The sequence below is a fragment of the Coloeus monedula genome (genome assembly GCF_965178545.1).
Source record: "Coloeus monedula genome assembly, chromosome: 3".
Lineage (NCBI taxonomy): Eukaryota > Metazoa > Chordata > Aves > Passeriformes > Corvidae > Coloeus > Coloeus monedula.
Window position 1 is genome coordinate 118,857,480 of NC_138783.1, and position 14,866 is coordinate 118,872,345.

A 14,866-nucleotide genomic window follows, 5' to 3' on the forward strand; every position below is an offset into this window, starting at 1 on the left:
TTTATTAAATTGAATTTGGCTGAATTTCTGCACTTCATTGAGAAGTGGGAGCACGAGAAGCTGGCGCGGTCCCACAAGGCCAGGGGCCAGGTGCCGCCCCAGGGCCGGGCAATGCCTCAGGCAGCGACTCTTGCAGGTCTCCCCTCGCCTGTGCGGCGCCTCGGGGACAGAGCCCGGGGCCGGGGCTCGGGCCCTGCTGCCACCAGGGCGCTGCCGAGCGCTCCCCGCCCGCCGGGGCCGGGCCCGGGCGCTGAGGGAGCGGCGCCGCCATTGCTGCCGCCCTCAGGGGCTCTGAGGGGAGCGCGGCTCCCGCCGGCCCCGCTCCGCCCGCACACGCAACAGGAACATGAAGCACAAAGCCGGACGGGGCTGGGAATTGTGTCCGTGCGCTTCCAAATGCACACGGACAGCGGCCCCAAGGGCTGGGCTCGGCTGCGGCAGCATCGCCACGCCGCTGCCCCAGGCCCTAAATGCCCTGTGCAGATAGCGGCGCCGGGCTGTGCGATGGCACACGGAACACACGGGGTTCCGCCTCTTCGGGAGAAAGAAACGAGTGCTTTAGCCTATTTGGGAGAGAAAACTACTATCGATGGCACTCGTCTGTTGTACGTGGGGTTCAAAAGCATAACAAATACTAGAAAGTTATAATTAGAAATACATGTGGGTCAAAAGTCATAAAGAGGTAGTTAGGAGCAACATCTCTACTGACAAAAGATTTAGTAAAAGAAAAATGATGCTATAAAATACTTAGACAGTTTTGTCACTTGTTGGTCTTGTCTTTTTAAACTTTTACATTTGTTTCCTGTGATCTTTACTTTGCAAACATTGAAGCAAAACTGAGCAACATCAGGGAAAAACTCCACAGCTGGGTACAAGGCTTCAGAATCCGTGTGGGGCTCCCGGCCGATTCACGCGCTCCGGACCGTGTGTGCACACGTGCACAAAGCACCTCTCCTTTCCGAGGCTGCACTGCGGCACGCAAGGATAAAACCAGAGTCACTCCTGATTTCATCAGCTTGCCCTGCATCATTTATCCAGCACCTCCTCCAGGTCTGGTGAGTGAGAGGAGACAGATCAAGTGTGGTCCTGGATAATCTATTTTGTCTCAAATTTTCCCACTCCCGACACTGCTTTGGAATGCCAACCTGGATGTGGGACCACACCAGATGTCCCCCAAGCCTCTTGTCTGGGCTGGAGCCCTGCAGGACAGCTCCACCAAGAACAATTTCCCATTGTGGGAGTCTCCTTTGTTGTGGAAAAGAACAAAAGGAGAATTAGGGGTCCCCTTCTCCTCGTCCATCTTCTCAATAATTTCTGTCATCCTCTAGCGCAAACAGATCCAGGGTGCTGTTTCCTCCTGACAGGAAGCAGCTCCCTGGATGCTGTTTACCTCCCACTGGGATATTGGGAACTGTCATCTGCCCCCAGGGAGAGCTCTGCATCCTCATCTTCTTCTCATTGGGAGAGCCCTTTGTCCTCATCTACTTCCCATGGGGACATGTCTTGGACATTATAGTCTTCCCCAAAAGACAGCTCTTTGTCATATTTGCTTTCGTCTTGGGAAAGTTTATTGTCGCTGCTGTTATCCCCTTGGGACAGCTCCTCGTTCCTGTCACTCTCCCCTTGAGACAGCTTTTTCTTTTGCTTGTCTGGGCCTTGGGATGGCTCACAGTCATTCTGCTTTTCCCCTTGGGAGAGCTCAGTGTCATTTTCCTTTTGGAACAGCTCCAAGTCATTCTTGTTATCCCCTTGAGAGAGCTCCTGGGTGTCATCCGCCCCTGGGCACACCTGTTTTTTCTTTAGTTCATCTTCCCACTCTTTGTCCTCTTCCCACTGGGACATTGAAGACAGACACTTCCAGCAGGAAGGCACACGAAGCGTCGTTCTGTAACAGGGATAACCCAAGGACAGCACAGGAACAACAACCACTTTGTGCCCTCCTTATTTCATGGAACATTTTCCTGTTTGAAAGAACAGGGGCAGCTCCATGTGCAGGCCAGCCTGACTTCTGTCAGCCCCTGGGTTCACACACAGGGAGATAAAACGTGACCTGTGGAGCTGCAATGGAACGAACAGGTCTCATTTTGGAGATATCTGCTGGATATCAACCCCTGCTTTGCAGCAATTTGGAAAGCTTGGCAGAGGTGAGACACGCCCTCACTGCTCTCACAGCAAGTACTCCAATCACAGAGCGCAGCATTAACCGGGAGAGGTTTGTCTTTTGTCCCACTCCCTGCTGCCTTGATGCAGCGCTTCCCAGCCCACCCGCGCCGTGGTGACCGCGCACAGCCCCACCACGGCACCTCCCCTCACCGCCCCACCACGGCTTCTTCCCTCCCCTCACGGCTCCCGCCCCTCACGGCTGCGGCGGCGCTCAGGCGCCCCCCGGCGGTGAGCGGGGAGAGGCGAGACCTTCTCCCCGCCTCCTCCCTCACTTCCCTGCCTTTCTCCCCTCTCCCTCTCCCCGCCCCTCTTCCCTACTTCCCTGTCTCCCTCACTCCCCGTTCCCCCGGCCCTCTCGTCTTGACCCATTCCTTCTCCTCCTCCATTGTCCTCCCTTTCCCCTCCCTCCGTCCTTGAGCGCAGGGTCAAAGCCGCGGCCCGTCCCCTCCTCTTGCCGCCGGCCCCTCCTCTTCCTGCCGGGCGCCGTTCCCGGCCCGTTCCCGAGGCCCGGGCGGCGGCACCAGGTGAGGCAGGGCCGGGCCGGGGTCTCAGGTGCGGGGGCCCTACGGAGCAGGGAGGGCGGGAGAGGGGGCGGCTCCTGGGGGGCCCAATCCGTCCCCCCTTCCCAAATCCCAGCGGTGATCGCTCAGTTCACACTGCCAGAGAGTAACTCCCCCCCCTTTCCCAGCCGGCGCCCCCGGGGGTTTCAGGGTTCTACATATGGTTCTTTAATGAACCATATGTTTATTAAAATCGAGGCTACCGAGTTATGAGAAAGTCGCTTTCTGAGCAAAAATTGAATTTAAAAAGATCATTTATTGATACTTCTGTTTAAGTAGTAGTTACACGGGGTTTTATGGCTGTATGAAAATCAGTTGTTATCTCTGTCCATCACCCAGATGGAATGAAATCACTGCATCATAGATAAAAAGTGTTAATGAGCTCCATTATCACAAGCTGATGATTTAATACCTTACATGGATCAAAGCCAGCTGAAAACATTGAGAATTGATTCAGTCCCAAGTACTTGTCCTTTTCCTTCTCTGTGTTAGGGCAGAAGGGCAATTTGGTGTGTGCAGAAGACATAAATGCTGCTTATTCTTTAATTAACCTTGAGGAGTTGATTTGACCTAGTTTTTTGTTTGGAAATGGAGTGAGCAAAAAAGATGTTGCCCTCTGTGATGCTAGCTCCACTGATCCAGCATTTCCCTAAGGATTCCCATGAATGAAGAGAGGTTGGCTGATGTGTAACTGGTGTGTCCAGTTTGTGTTATATTCTTCCACTTTGATTTTACATAAAGACTGACTTTGTCACCTGCTGAGGTATTGCCTTTGCTGTGTCCCCAGATAACCCAGAATCACTGGAATTACTGCAGAGGAACATACTGACTGCTATTGATCTGTTCTGAGTTCCAGGTTTATGCCCCTGTCTGGCACCAGCGAAGGAGTTTGGCCACTGCTGGGACACAAAGGCTGATCTAAGTGAATCTGTAACCTGAGGGATGATCCAGATGTTGCTGTGAAATACCAAAAATGTGCTGTGATGACCTCCTTTGCAAATGTACCAGGTCGTTAATCTTGAGGCATTGATCCATGGGAGTAGGACATTGAGCTGTTGCTGAATGTAGGTACAGAGGAAAAAGGAGGCATTTGTTTCAGCAGCTATTGCTCAGCATCAACCTTATTTCCAGTTTACACTGGCATGAGTTTGCTGAAAGGCAGTAAAGGCAATACAATAAATAATAAAAAAATAAAGGCAATAAAAATGCTTCCTGGGAATTCTTCAGTGCAAAACAAACCTGTGTTGTTGTTGTCATACCACGAAAAAAGTAAATTGTGAATTAAATTTCATTTACATTGTAATACTACTACTTCAATAGTAATTAATTAGAAATGTAAATTAATGGCTTTAAGCTTAAGGAGGGCGGGGCTGGATGGGATCTTGGGCAGGAATTGTTCCCTGGGAGGGTGGGCAGGCCCTGGCACAGGGTGCCCAGAGCAGCTGGGGCTGCCCCTGGATCCCTGGCAGTGCCCAAGGCCAGGCTGGACATTGGGGCTTGGAGCAGCCTGGCACAGTGGGAGGTGTCCCTGCCATGGCAGGGGTGGCACTGGATGGGCTTTGAGGTCCCTTCCAACCCAAACTACTCTGGGATTCTGTGATTTCAATATTAGTCTATAAAAGAAAAAAATACTGCTGAATTTTAGTAGGGATTTCTTTAATATATCAGGCTAAAGATAAGACTTTTGCCCTGGAAGTTCTTTAAAGAAAAGGGTGTTTAACATGGTTTTTGTACAAATGTGTCTGTAGGTTGTTATGATGTAGCTGCATCTGAAGAAATCCCCAGTGGCTTTGTGTCATGCTGAGTAACAACATGGGACATTGTTTCATGGGACGGGGAGCCATGATTCCGAGGAAGCTGAAGCCATTTCTCTGCAGGATGTTGTCGGGTTACAAACCCAAAAATGACGTCAAGGACTCTTACAAAATTCTGGGGCTCGAGGAAGGATGTTCCCTCGATGATGTCCGAAACTCCTATCGAAATCTTGCCAAAAAATACCACCCGGACAGCAGCTCCGGCATGGCCGATTCCAAGGCTTTCATAAGGGTGGAGGAGGCCTACAGGGTTGTGCTCAACGACCTGGAAGCCAAACAGATATCGGATCCCGGCGAGGAGGAGGAAGACCAGTTCAAATCCAAATCCCTGCAGCACAGACACTACCTGAGCTTCGAGGGCGTGGGCATCGGCACGCCGAGCCAGAGGGAGAAGCAGTACATGCAGTTCCGCGTGGACCGTGCCACCGAGCAGGTGCTGCAGTACCGGCAGCAGAGGCTCGAGAACCGCTACGCCGGCAGCGACCTGAGCAGAGCCGAGGACGTGAGGCAGAGCAAGAAAGTGAAGATAACTCAGGCGGTGGAACGGCTGGTTGAGGACCTCATCCAGGAATCCATGGCCAAAGGAGACTTCGACAACCTCAGTGGCAAAGGGAAACCTTTGCAGAAGTTCTCGGACAGTCCCCACATCGACCCCATGACCCACAACCTGAACAGGATCCTCATTGACAATGGGTACCAGCCCGAGTGGATCCTGCTGCAGAAGGAAATCCGGGAGACCATTGAGCTGCTGAGGAAGAGCATCGTGGCCTCCAGGAGGAAGCTCGGGGAGCCGATGACGCTGTCGGAGCAGAAGCAATGGGGTCGGATTTGCGAGCAGTTTGCAGAAGACATCAGGAAATTAAACAAGAGAGTTGACAACTTCAACCTGGTCGTGCCCATTCTGAGCAGGCAAATGGTGCATTTCAGCACGGACAAGGAAATCCTCCGAGCACAAAAGGCTTACGAGGCTGTCATGGAAAAGGTTTCTGATTCAGACACGAAGGAAAACGAGGGGGAAGAGGGTAAAAGGTTTGGGTGGAAGTCTTCTCTCTTTAAGTGGTTAAAACTTACACTGAAATAATTTCATACTAATTCCTCTTGTCAAGGTTTTGAATGCACTTTATTAATGAAATGTAGCACTAGACAAATTTCAGGTTCACTGAAAATGTCAAATCCACACTGTCACCCCACTTAGTGGAAATTTGGTTGTGTGATGGACGTTTGCATTATAAATAATTGAGTTATTTTTAAATATTATTAAATTAAATGTGCCAGCTTGGGCTGTGGTGGAGTTAATTTTTCTCACAGTTAGTCTGGAGCTGTGTGTTGGATTTGAGCTGGAGGCAGTGCTGCTCATTCTATGTTTTTATTGCTGGGCAGGGCTTGCACAGCACCTTTTTTGCCCCTCACACTTCCCCACCACTGAGCAGCTGCTGGCTGGGTTAAACCACAGCAGCAACAAATCAGTTCTTCTCTTGCAGGTCGTTTTCCTTCTGCTGAAATCCAAATTAATGCTTCACTTCAGCAAAGAGCGTAATCAGTTTTACAGTCTCTTATCACTTCAAAGGGGAAACCAAGGCATTAAAGATAAAGTGGAGGCAAACCTCTTGCTGTGCTCTGATTCACCTTTGCACTCCTATTTAAATACTTAGGGCTCATGAATTTTTGGCAGGTTCTCTGCATGCTTTTTAAAAGCACATTCACCTCTTTAAGGCTAAATTCAGTGGCCTTGAAGGGAGGATTCTGGATGTCTGGACTTGGACTGTACACATGCACAAGTCCATTTTTGCATCTTTAACACAGAAGGAGCAGAAGGAGGTCTTGGAAATTTATTTATTGGTGAACACCCCATGCCATGGGCAGGGACACCTCCCACTGTGCCAGGCTGCTCCAAGCCCCAATGTCCAGCCTGGCCTTGGGCACTGCCAGGGATCCAGGGGCAGCCCCAGCTGCTCTGGGCACCCTGTGCCAGGGCCTGCCCACCCTGCCAGGGAACAATTCCTGCCCAATCTCCCATCCAGCCCTGCCCTCTGGCACTGGGAAGCCATTCCCTGGCTCCTGGCCCTCCATGCCTTGTCCCCAGTCCCTCTGCAGCTCTCCTGGAGCCCCTTTAGGCCCTGCAAGGGGCTCTGAGCTCTCCCTGGAGCCTTCTCCTCTCCAGGTGAGCACCCCCAGCTCTCCCAGCCTGGCTCCAGCAGCTCTGTGTATGAATGTGTGTTTATTTCCATAATTATTCTTGTTCGTAATGAGAACTTAATTAATGATACTTTTCTGAAGGTCCTTTGACATAATACGCTTGAAAACCCCACATTTTGATTCTCATTACAATCTGCAGGAATTGGATCTGCATTGCTGTTCAAACAATCCAGTGGGAGATTTCAAGAGCAGATTGAATTCATGGCACAAGGGTAAACAGAAACCAGGCTGCAGTAAATGGGACCCACTTTGGCTCACAAGCATCAGCAGTTTCAATACTGGAGGTGCCATAAAGGGTGAATCAGCAGACAGAGATTTTTATGTTCTTATTAAAACCAGTTGGGTTGAAATGGGGCAGGTGTGACCTGACTGAGGCACTTTAAATCAGCCTTACACTGATGTAATCCAAAACTGCCAGGCACAAAAATCCACTCGTGCTACATTTACAGTGATGATGGAAAAAATAATTTCCACTTTTATTTTCCCCAGGTGTGTGGAGGAGTTCAGCTTTTCAGGGCTGCTCTATAATTTTGTTGCTCTGAGCTCACAAAATCTTAAGAGCAGTATTTAGTTAATACTTCCAGAGGAAGTGTTCCAAGGAATACCAACTACCACATACAGAAAACCCAGGAGAGAATGGCCTTCAGAAGGAATTTTTCTGGCTGACACTGGACTGTTAATTTGAATTTGATAAATGTTATTTTATGACTGGAAAAGTGGTGCAATCATTGCTGACCCCCAATCCAAAACCCATGTTGCTTATTCCCAGAACTTCCTAATTGTTGGTCTAATGACCACATGCCTTGTGGCTTGAAAGGCTTAAGTGACATCTTAATATGAGGACAGAAGATGGCATTTATTTATTTATTATTAAGGTACAGTATTTGAGGTATCAGTTTTCCTCAGGGTGAGGAATCAGTTTCTTGCCCAACAGGACAAGTGGGAATGGCTTAAGTCTGAAAGAGAGATTTAAACCAGGTATTGGGAAGAAATTCTTTCCTTCTGTAGGCACTCTCGAGTCCTGAGGATTTCTCTTTTTCAGAGTAGTAACATCTCAGGATGAACATGGAGGTACAGAGAAGGCGCTGAGGAGAAGGAATAAAAGGAGAAGCAAGAACAGGGCATCTTGTAAAAGAAACACATAAATGATAAATCTTTTTTCTTAGTGGGAGAAGGTGCCACTCTGAGGAAACAGGGTGTGTGGTGTCTCTGGACTTGATGGGACACAGTACATACATGTAAGTGAAGGTTAAAAAAGGAGTGCGGCTAAGAAGAGAGGACTTGAGTGTAACTTTTACTGGGATTTCATGTGGCCACAGTTGTTTTTTGAGGAGAAAATTAATATTCTGTGGCCATTTGGTTGCATCTCTCTGGGCCTTTCTGAGAGAGCTCCTTGTCTCAGTTTGTGCCCCACATGGCACTGGCACGTGGATATTATTTATATGGGCATTCTTTATGATGCCCCTGGATCCCTGGCAGTGCCCAAGGCCAGGCTGGACATTGGGGCTTGGAGCAGCCTGGCACAGTGGGAGGTGTCCCTGCCATGGCAGGGGTGGCACTGGATGGGCTCTGAGGTCCCTTCCCACCCGAATCAATCTGATTGTTTCAACTCCATCTCTGTTACTGTGCCCTCTAATCCTCAAAATGCCGACTTTGATCCAGTTCTTTTCGTTTGCTCAGGGCTTGTATTCAACATGTGTCTCCTGTCACTTACTCATTTTGCTGTTTTAGATGGAGTATGTTCCACAATGATTTATTGACGTGTTACCTCCATATTGCCTGTCCACTAGGTTGCCTTCCAACGCAGACCATTCCGTGATTGATCCTATGAATTAGAATTTATCTATGTTCATTAATTCCGTTTGGTTTCATTAAACCAGACACGGGACTGACGTTTGAGAGCATTTCGAAGTTTATTTCAACACGGGACCTGCTTGACAATATTGTGCTGTTCTGGTGGGTCAGCAGAGAAGGACGGGGGTCATTTATGGCCGTGTGGGAGGCGGCTCTGGGGTGTGAGGGGGCCGTGAGGGGCCGCAGAGAGGGGCGGCCATGGCGGGCGGGGCTCCGGCCGTGAGGGGAAGGGGGCGGGGCCTGAGGGGAAAAGCGGGAGCGCCTTGGCTCCGCCCCTTCCCGCCCCGCCCGAGCGGAGTGGGGCGGGGCTTGGGCGGGAGCCTCCGCATTAACCAATAACGGCGCTCCGTCCTCACCCGGCCCCCGGCTGACGCGCAGCGCTCGGTTCTGATTGGCTGGAGCGCGCGTCAGTCAGGGGGCTCGGTGCCCGCAGGCGGAAGCGTCTCGCCCAGGAGCGGGTACGTGCGGCCGGGCCGGGGCGGCACCGGCACCGGGGGCTGGAGCGGGATGGGGAGCGGCATGGGGAGCGGCATGGGGAGCGGCATGGGGAGCGAAAGCGGGACCGCGAGGCACCCCCGGGCCGGTCCCCAGCGACACCGGCACGTCCCGGTGTGTCACGGATTGTCCGGCCCTTGGGACGCACCGCCGGTGCCCCGCGGAGAGTTTGGGGTCTGTAGGTGAAATTAAAGAAAAAAATTGCTTATTTTGTCTAAACAGCAATTTGTTTGGTCGGGCCGTAGCGATTACTGGCGGGGCTTTAGCTGCAGCGCGGGGTCGTGGCTCATCGTGCCCCGTCATCCCCGGTTCCATCGCACAGCAGCGATGCTCGCGGTGCGGACGGAGTCAAAACTGGCCTCGGGAGAATTGCGAAATCCAGGGGGTTTTATCCCTGCCGCCTCAAATCCTCAAACTTTAACAGCGCTCTTAAAGAAGCCTCGCTGCGGGCAGCTCTGGGGCTGAGCAGCGCATTCCTGTAAAAGGATAAGTCGTGGGATGGGTTGTGTTGGAGGGACCTCAGAGCCCACCCAGTGCCAGCCCTGCCATGGCAGGGACACCTCCCACTGTCCCAGGCTGCTCCAAGCCCTGGCAGTATCCAGCCTGGCCTTGGGCACTGCCAGGGATGGGGCCTCATAAGGAATGTAAATATAATAACATCACTTTTTAATAAGTTTGCCACACAGCCTTGTTTTTGTATAAATTAATTTAAAACTTCCTTTCTCTGCTCTTGTCTTCCTGTAATACTTAAAAATTGGACAACAGAGCCCAGTGCAGTGGAATAGGGAGAACTGAAAGTGAAATTGCAGGAAATTACTGAAATAAGTGCAAACATCACAGTGGGTGTAACAGAAATGTTCACAGAAACTCCTGATGTACTTTTCATCCTCTGTGCATGTGGGGAAATGTGTGACTTAAAGGATATTCTAATAAGTTGCTTGTGGAATGTGTGTCTTCCTCAAGGAAAACTTGAGTATTCTTCATGACTTTAAACTTCTTCCCTTTCTCCTTCTGTCTTTTCCTCTCTTCCTCGGAAACAGGAGGTTCTGTTCGTTATTAACCCAGTGATATTCCAGGTTAAGGCATTTTTCGTTCTGCAGACGTTTTGTATTTCCTTGCAACTGCTTTCAGTGTTTTGTTCAAGTGAAATCAGCTCAAATTTTGGGAGAGAAAAGCTGATTTTCAGGTGCAGATGTTGAACTGCTGTTGTGTTTTCTGTCTGTGTAACAGACCAGTGGGTTTATTCTCAGTGCTGGCATCTGCCAAGGATGATTGTTACAGCTCCAGTTGTGCTCACTTTGTTCAGAGTCTTCAGTTTGTTGCTGCAGATGTGTTTTTGTTTGCTGGACACGAGTGAGGAGTGTTCCTGTCTGCCCTTGGAAAAGGGGAGGAGGCTGATGGTGGGAAGGGCATTGAAGGACGGGGAGTGCCAAAGGCTGTACCTGTTTCCTCCCTGGGAAGTGTGTGGGTGTAAGAGTTTAAACCAGAGGGTGAGTTCTGCACCTTTATCCAGGTGGGAAGTTCCAGCTGAAAGCGTCTGCCTCCACCAGAGGTGTTTGTGCAGCAGGATGGACCTGGGCTGAAAACTGTCCCTGTTAGTCCTGGTGGGGACAAACTTCAGCCTGGCTCTTGTGCTGTCCATGGAGCCTCAGCTTCACAGGGGGGCTGGTTTGTTTAAATGCAGCTTATTATTTTCTTCCTTTTTCTCCTCAGGGTGTTGAGAATTACGGATCATGGAATGTTTGGGTTGGGAGGAACTGTGAGGATTGTCTGGTGCCACCCCTGCCATGGCAGGGACACCTCCCACTGTGCCAGGCTGCTCCAAGCCCCAATGTCCAGCCTGGCCTTGGGCACTGCCAGGGATCCAGGGGCAGCCCCAGCTGCTCTGGGCACCCTGTGCCAGGGCCTGCCCACCCTGCCAGGGAACAATTCCTGCCCAATCTCCCATCCAGCCCTGCCCTCTGGCACTGGGAAGCCATTCCCTGGCTCCTGGCCCTCCATGCCTTGTCCCCAGTCCCTCTGCAGCTCTCCTGGAGCCCCTTTAGGCCCTGCAAGGGGCTCTGAGCTCTCCCTGGATCCTTCTCCTCTCCAGCTGAGCACCCCCAGCTCTCCCAGCCTGGCTCTCTCTGCTCATCCTGGTGCCTCCTCTGGCCTCTCTCCAGCAGCTCCACGTCCTCCCTGTGCTGGTCCCAGGGCTGGGGCAGCTCTGCAGGTGGGCTCTCACCTGAGCACAGGGGCACAGGGGCACCATCCCAATCGCTTCCCTATTTCTTGTTCCCAGCCCAGGACACCTTTGGCTCTCTGACTGCAGGTGTCCATTGTTGGCTCAAGTCCTTTTTCTCCCACAGGGATGTTCTGTTGAGGTCCCTTGGGAGGGTCTCTTCCCTCCCCTGTATCAGTGCGTTCCTTCCCTCTGGCATATTAAATCCAGGATTTTTTAGCTGGATTTATTGAGTACCTTTTGGCCCACCCCTCTTGGGTTGTCTCTGTACTGTGTTCACATTGCCCAGAGCAGCTGGGGCTGCCCCTGGATCCCTGGCAGTGCCCAAGGCCAGGCTGGACATTGGGGCTTGGAGCAGCCTGGGACAGTGGGAGGTGTCCCTGCCATGGCAGGGGTGGCACTGGATGGGCTTTGAGGTCTCTCCCAACCCAAATCATTCCATGATTCCATGTTTGCCTGCGGCCACCCCAGGGTGAGGCCCCTCAGCTCCATAGTGGGGACAGCAACAGGAACCATGAGCGAGTTCCAGTGGGGGTGGTTGAGGAACTGGGAGGGCAAAGCAGGAATTGCTGCAGGGAGAGGGTCAGACACAGCCATGGGCTGAAGAGGAACAAAGAAAGTCCAGCTGGAGCCATTTAAGAGTGGAAAATGAGGAAGGGCTTTAGGAGCAGTTGTAATTCGGCTGAGGGAGCTGGGAAGGGGCTCAGGCTGGAGCAAAGGAGGCTCAGGGGGGACCTTGTGGCTCTGCACAAGTCCCTGACAGGAGGGGGCAGCCGGGGGGGTCGGGCTCTGCTGCCAGGGAACAGGGACAGGAGGAGAGGGAACGGCCTCAGGCTGAGATTAGAGATTAAAATTTCCCTGCCAGAGTGGTGAGGCCTTGGGATGAGGTGCCCAGGGAGTGCTGGAGTCACTGTCTCTGGGAGTGCTCAGGAGGAGTCTGGATGTGGCCCTTGGGGACAGGCTTTGGGGTGCTGCTGGTGCTGCTGGGGTGGCACTGGGTGATCCTGGAGGGCTCTGCCCACCCTGGTGATTCTGGGATTCCATATGAGCACAGCACTGCAATTCCCTGTGAAAGCTGTGGGAAGAGCAGGGATCTGACATTGCCAGGGAAAGGTGTCATTTAGGAGAATAACCAGATGGCTGAGCCCAGGTGCTGCACAAATTAAAGTAACTTTGGAATTGGATGATTGATTTTGATGTTTGAAGTGGCATCACAAGTGTGGGTTTCTGGAGCTGGATTCCAGAGGACAAACTTTTTGCTCTTGTTCACAAGAGGTGACCTGTGTTTGTAGCATGGACAAACTGTTTATTTATGGCTTTTTATGTCACTTCTTCTCACTGCTGTTATTAACCAGAAAATGTTCTCCATCAGTCTGTGTAACACAATTATGAAGGATATTTTTGTTGGTCTTTACCAAGTGGCTGGAGATGAGTTATGGCAGGTTGGGAAATGCAGGGGTTGACAACACTAAACCAAATTAGAATGGTGCTAAGAGCAGTTGTGAGTCAGTTAATTAATTAACTTTGCTTTCCTCTTCCCATATTGAAGGTTTCCCTGTGACCTTCCCTCTGTGCAGCAGGACCTTCTTTACCCTCAGAATCAGTTGATTTGCTGAGTTGGGCTCTTTTTCTCTGTGTTCAAAAAGGCACTGAATTACATTATCTGTTAGATTGGAGACTGGAAATATTAGTATTTAATTGAGATTCCTTGACATGACTTGAAGAGCAAGTTCTGCCATAAGCTTTTGGGTTGTGTGGTGGTTTTCTATTGTAATTCTGTGTAGGGGAGGTTGTTTCATGGATATAGCTCAATACAGCATCAGCAGAGTTTGTCATGGAATGGTTTGGGTTGGGAGGACTTCGAAACGATCTCATTCCCTCTCCTGCCATGGGCAGGGGAGATCCCACGGGAAGGTTCTCGATAAAAACCCGAATTCTGTAAAACCCCGCAGACTGTAACTCATGAGAGTTGTCCAACATCTTGACATGTTCCTGGTGGATGCTGACATCATCCTTGGCTGTGTTTCAGGCACTCAGGCAGGGCTGTTGATGGAAGAGCTCGGGGCAGTGTGAGCCGTGGCCATGGCAGGGTTCCTGGACAATTTCCGCTGGCCGGAGTGCGAGTGCATCGACTGGAGCGAGCGCCGCAACGCCATCGCCTCCATCGTGGCCGGGGTGCTGGTGAGCCGGGGCACACGGGCTGGGAATCCACCAGCAGTCCCACTCCTGCCTCCAGTTCTGTCAGTTCTCCCTCTTAACTGCCCCCAGTCCAGCCTGTTCCCTCCCAGGGTCACTGTGGGACTGCCAGCAGCGTTGGCACAAGTCCCGTGACGTTGCTGATCACGAACTATTTCTGCTCTCTGTTCTTGAAAAAAATTCCACATGGATTTCCTGCAGAGTTGGATCTGTTGGAGCTGATCTGTTCTGCATTATCTCTATCTCGTGTGTGTTCAGAGTCTGGGTTATTGTTCTTAAGGGGAACAAGGAACAGGGAATTTCACAGAAATTGCACAGGGAGTTTCACAGAATCCCAGAGGGTTTTGGGTTGGGAGGGACCTTAAAGCCCATCCAGTGCCACCCCTGCCATGGCAGGGACACCTTCCACTGTCCCAGGCTGCTCCAAGCCCCAATGTCCAGCCTGGCCTTGGACACTGCCAGGGATCCAGGGGCAGCCCCAGCTGCTCTGGGCACCCTGTGCCAGGGCCTGCCCACCCTCCCAGGGAACAATTCCTGCCCAATATCCACTTCCAGAGATGGGGCAGCCACAGCTTCTCTGGGCATACATTTATCCATACCCTGCTCCTTAATTTGAACAGAAAGTGTGACTGATTCTCAAACACTGCTCTGAAAACAGGAGCATTGAGGTTTGTGTAGACATTGCCAATCAAAGACATTTAAACCACTTTCCAGAAGAGCTGGTGCTTGTTAGAAGCCAGTTAACCCAGTGCTGTCCAGGACCACTGGCCTGGCTTCCCTGCCTGTTCCTGTGCCCTCCCAGCCTCATCCCCTGTGTTTGTGCCCAGTTTTTCACAGGCTGGTGGATCATGATCGACGCTGCCGTGGTTTATCCCAAGCCGGAGCAGCTGAACCACGCCTTCCACACCTGTGGGGTCTTCTCCACGCTGGCCTTCTTCATGTGAGTGTTGGACACAGGGAGCTCTCATCACATGAACACAGGAAACTAACCCAGGGTTTACTGACAATGTGTCCAGTATGGATAAATCAGAGAATCAGGGAATGGTTTGGGTTGGGAGGGACCTTAAAGCCCATCCAGTGCCACCCCTGCCCTGGCAGGGACACCTCCCACTGTGCCAGGCTGCTCCAAGCCCCAATGTCCAGCCTGGCCTTGGGCACTGCCAGGGCTGGAGAATCCAATATTTGCCTCAATATGAAACAATTGACTGCCTTTCCCCCTGTTTTTAAACAGCTTTTGCAGCTGTTCCTTGCCCAAAACTTCCTCAAATGGGAGGGGTAAGAGTAGCCTGGCTTTTGTCATGGAGACATAAATAGAAGTAACAACTTTTATTGAATCATCCAATGCTGGCAGGAAAAAAGGAGGATTT

At 51.4% G+C, this 14,866-nt stretch overlaps 2 protein-coding genes across 3 annotated transcripts in view; both read left to right on the forward strand.

The window, feature by feature from the left end:
- Nucleotides 1-2,410: 2,410 nt before the first annotated feature.
- On the forward strand, nucleotides 2,411-5,816 carry DNAJC28 (DnaJ heat shock protein family (Hsp40) member C28). 2 transcript variants are annotated; one of them, XM_082278766.1, is made up of 3 exons: nucleotides 2,411-2,687; nucleotides 3,580-3,787; nucleotides 4,472-5,816. In XM_082278766.1, the coding sequence occupies exon 3, from the start codon at nucleotides 4,521-4,523 to the stop codon at nucleotides 5,616-5,618; it is 1,098 nt and encodes a 365-aa protein (XP_082134892.1). In that variant the 5' UTR covers nucleotides 2,411-2,687; nucleotides 3,580-3,787; nucleotides 4,472-4,520; the 3' UTR covers nucleotides 5,619-5,816. The 2 variants fall into 2 exon arrangements, with proteins under 2 accessions (XP_082134892.1, XP_082134893.1); XM_082278767.1 differs by having other exon boundaries at nucleotides 3,580-3,731.
- Nucleotides 5,817-9,004: 3,188 nt separating this feature from the next.
- Nucleotides 9,005-14,866, forward strand: part of TMEM50B (transmembrane protein 50B) — a 9,708-nt gene continuing 3,846 nt past the window's right edge. Inside the window, exons 1-3 of the mRNA XM_082277865.1 lie at nucleotides 9,005-9,045; nucleotides 13,333-13,484; nucleotides 14,327-14,439. Of these exons, the coding sequence (XP_082133991.1) occupies nucleotides 13,386-13,484; nucleotides 14,327-14,439 (212 nt within the window). The 5' untranslated portion in view covers nucleotides 9,005-9,045; nucleotides 13,333-13,385. The remainder of the gene's footprint in view (nucleotides 9,046-13,332; nucleotides 13,485-14,326; nucleotides 14,440-14,866) is intronic.

Coding starts and splice junctions, on each gene's coding strand:
- DNAJC28 (XM_082278766.1), top strand. CDS start 4,521: ATGCTGAGTAACAACATGGGACATTGTTTCATGGGACGGGGAGCCATG.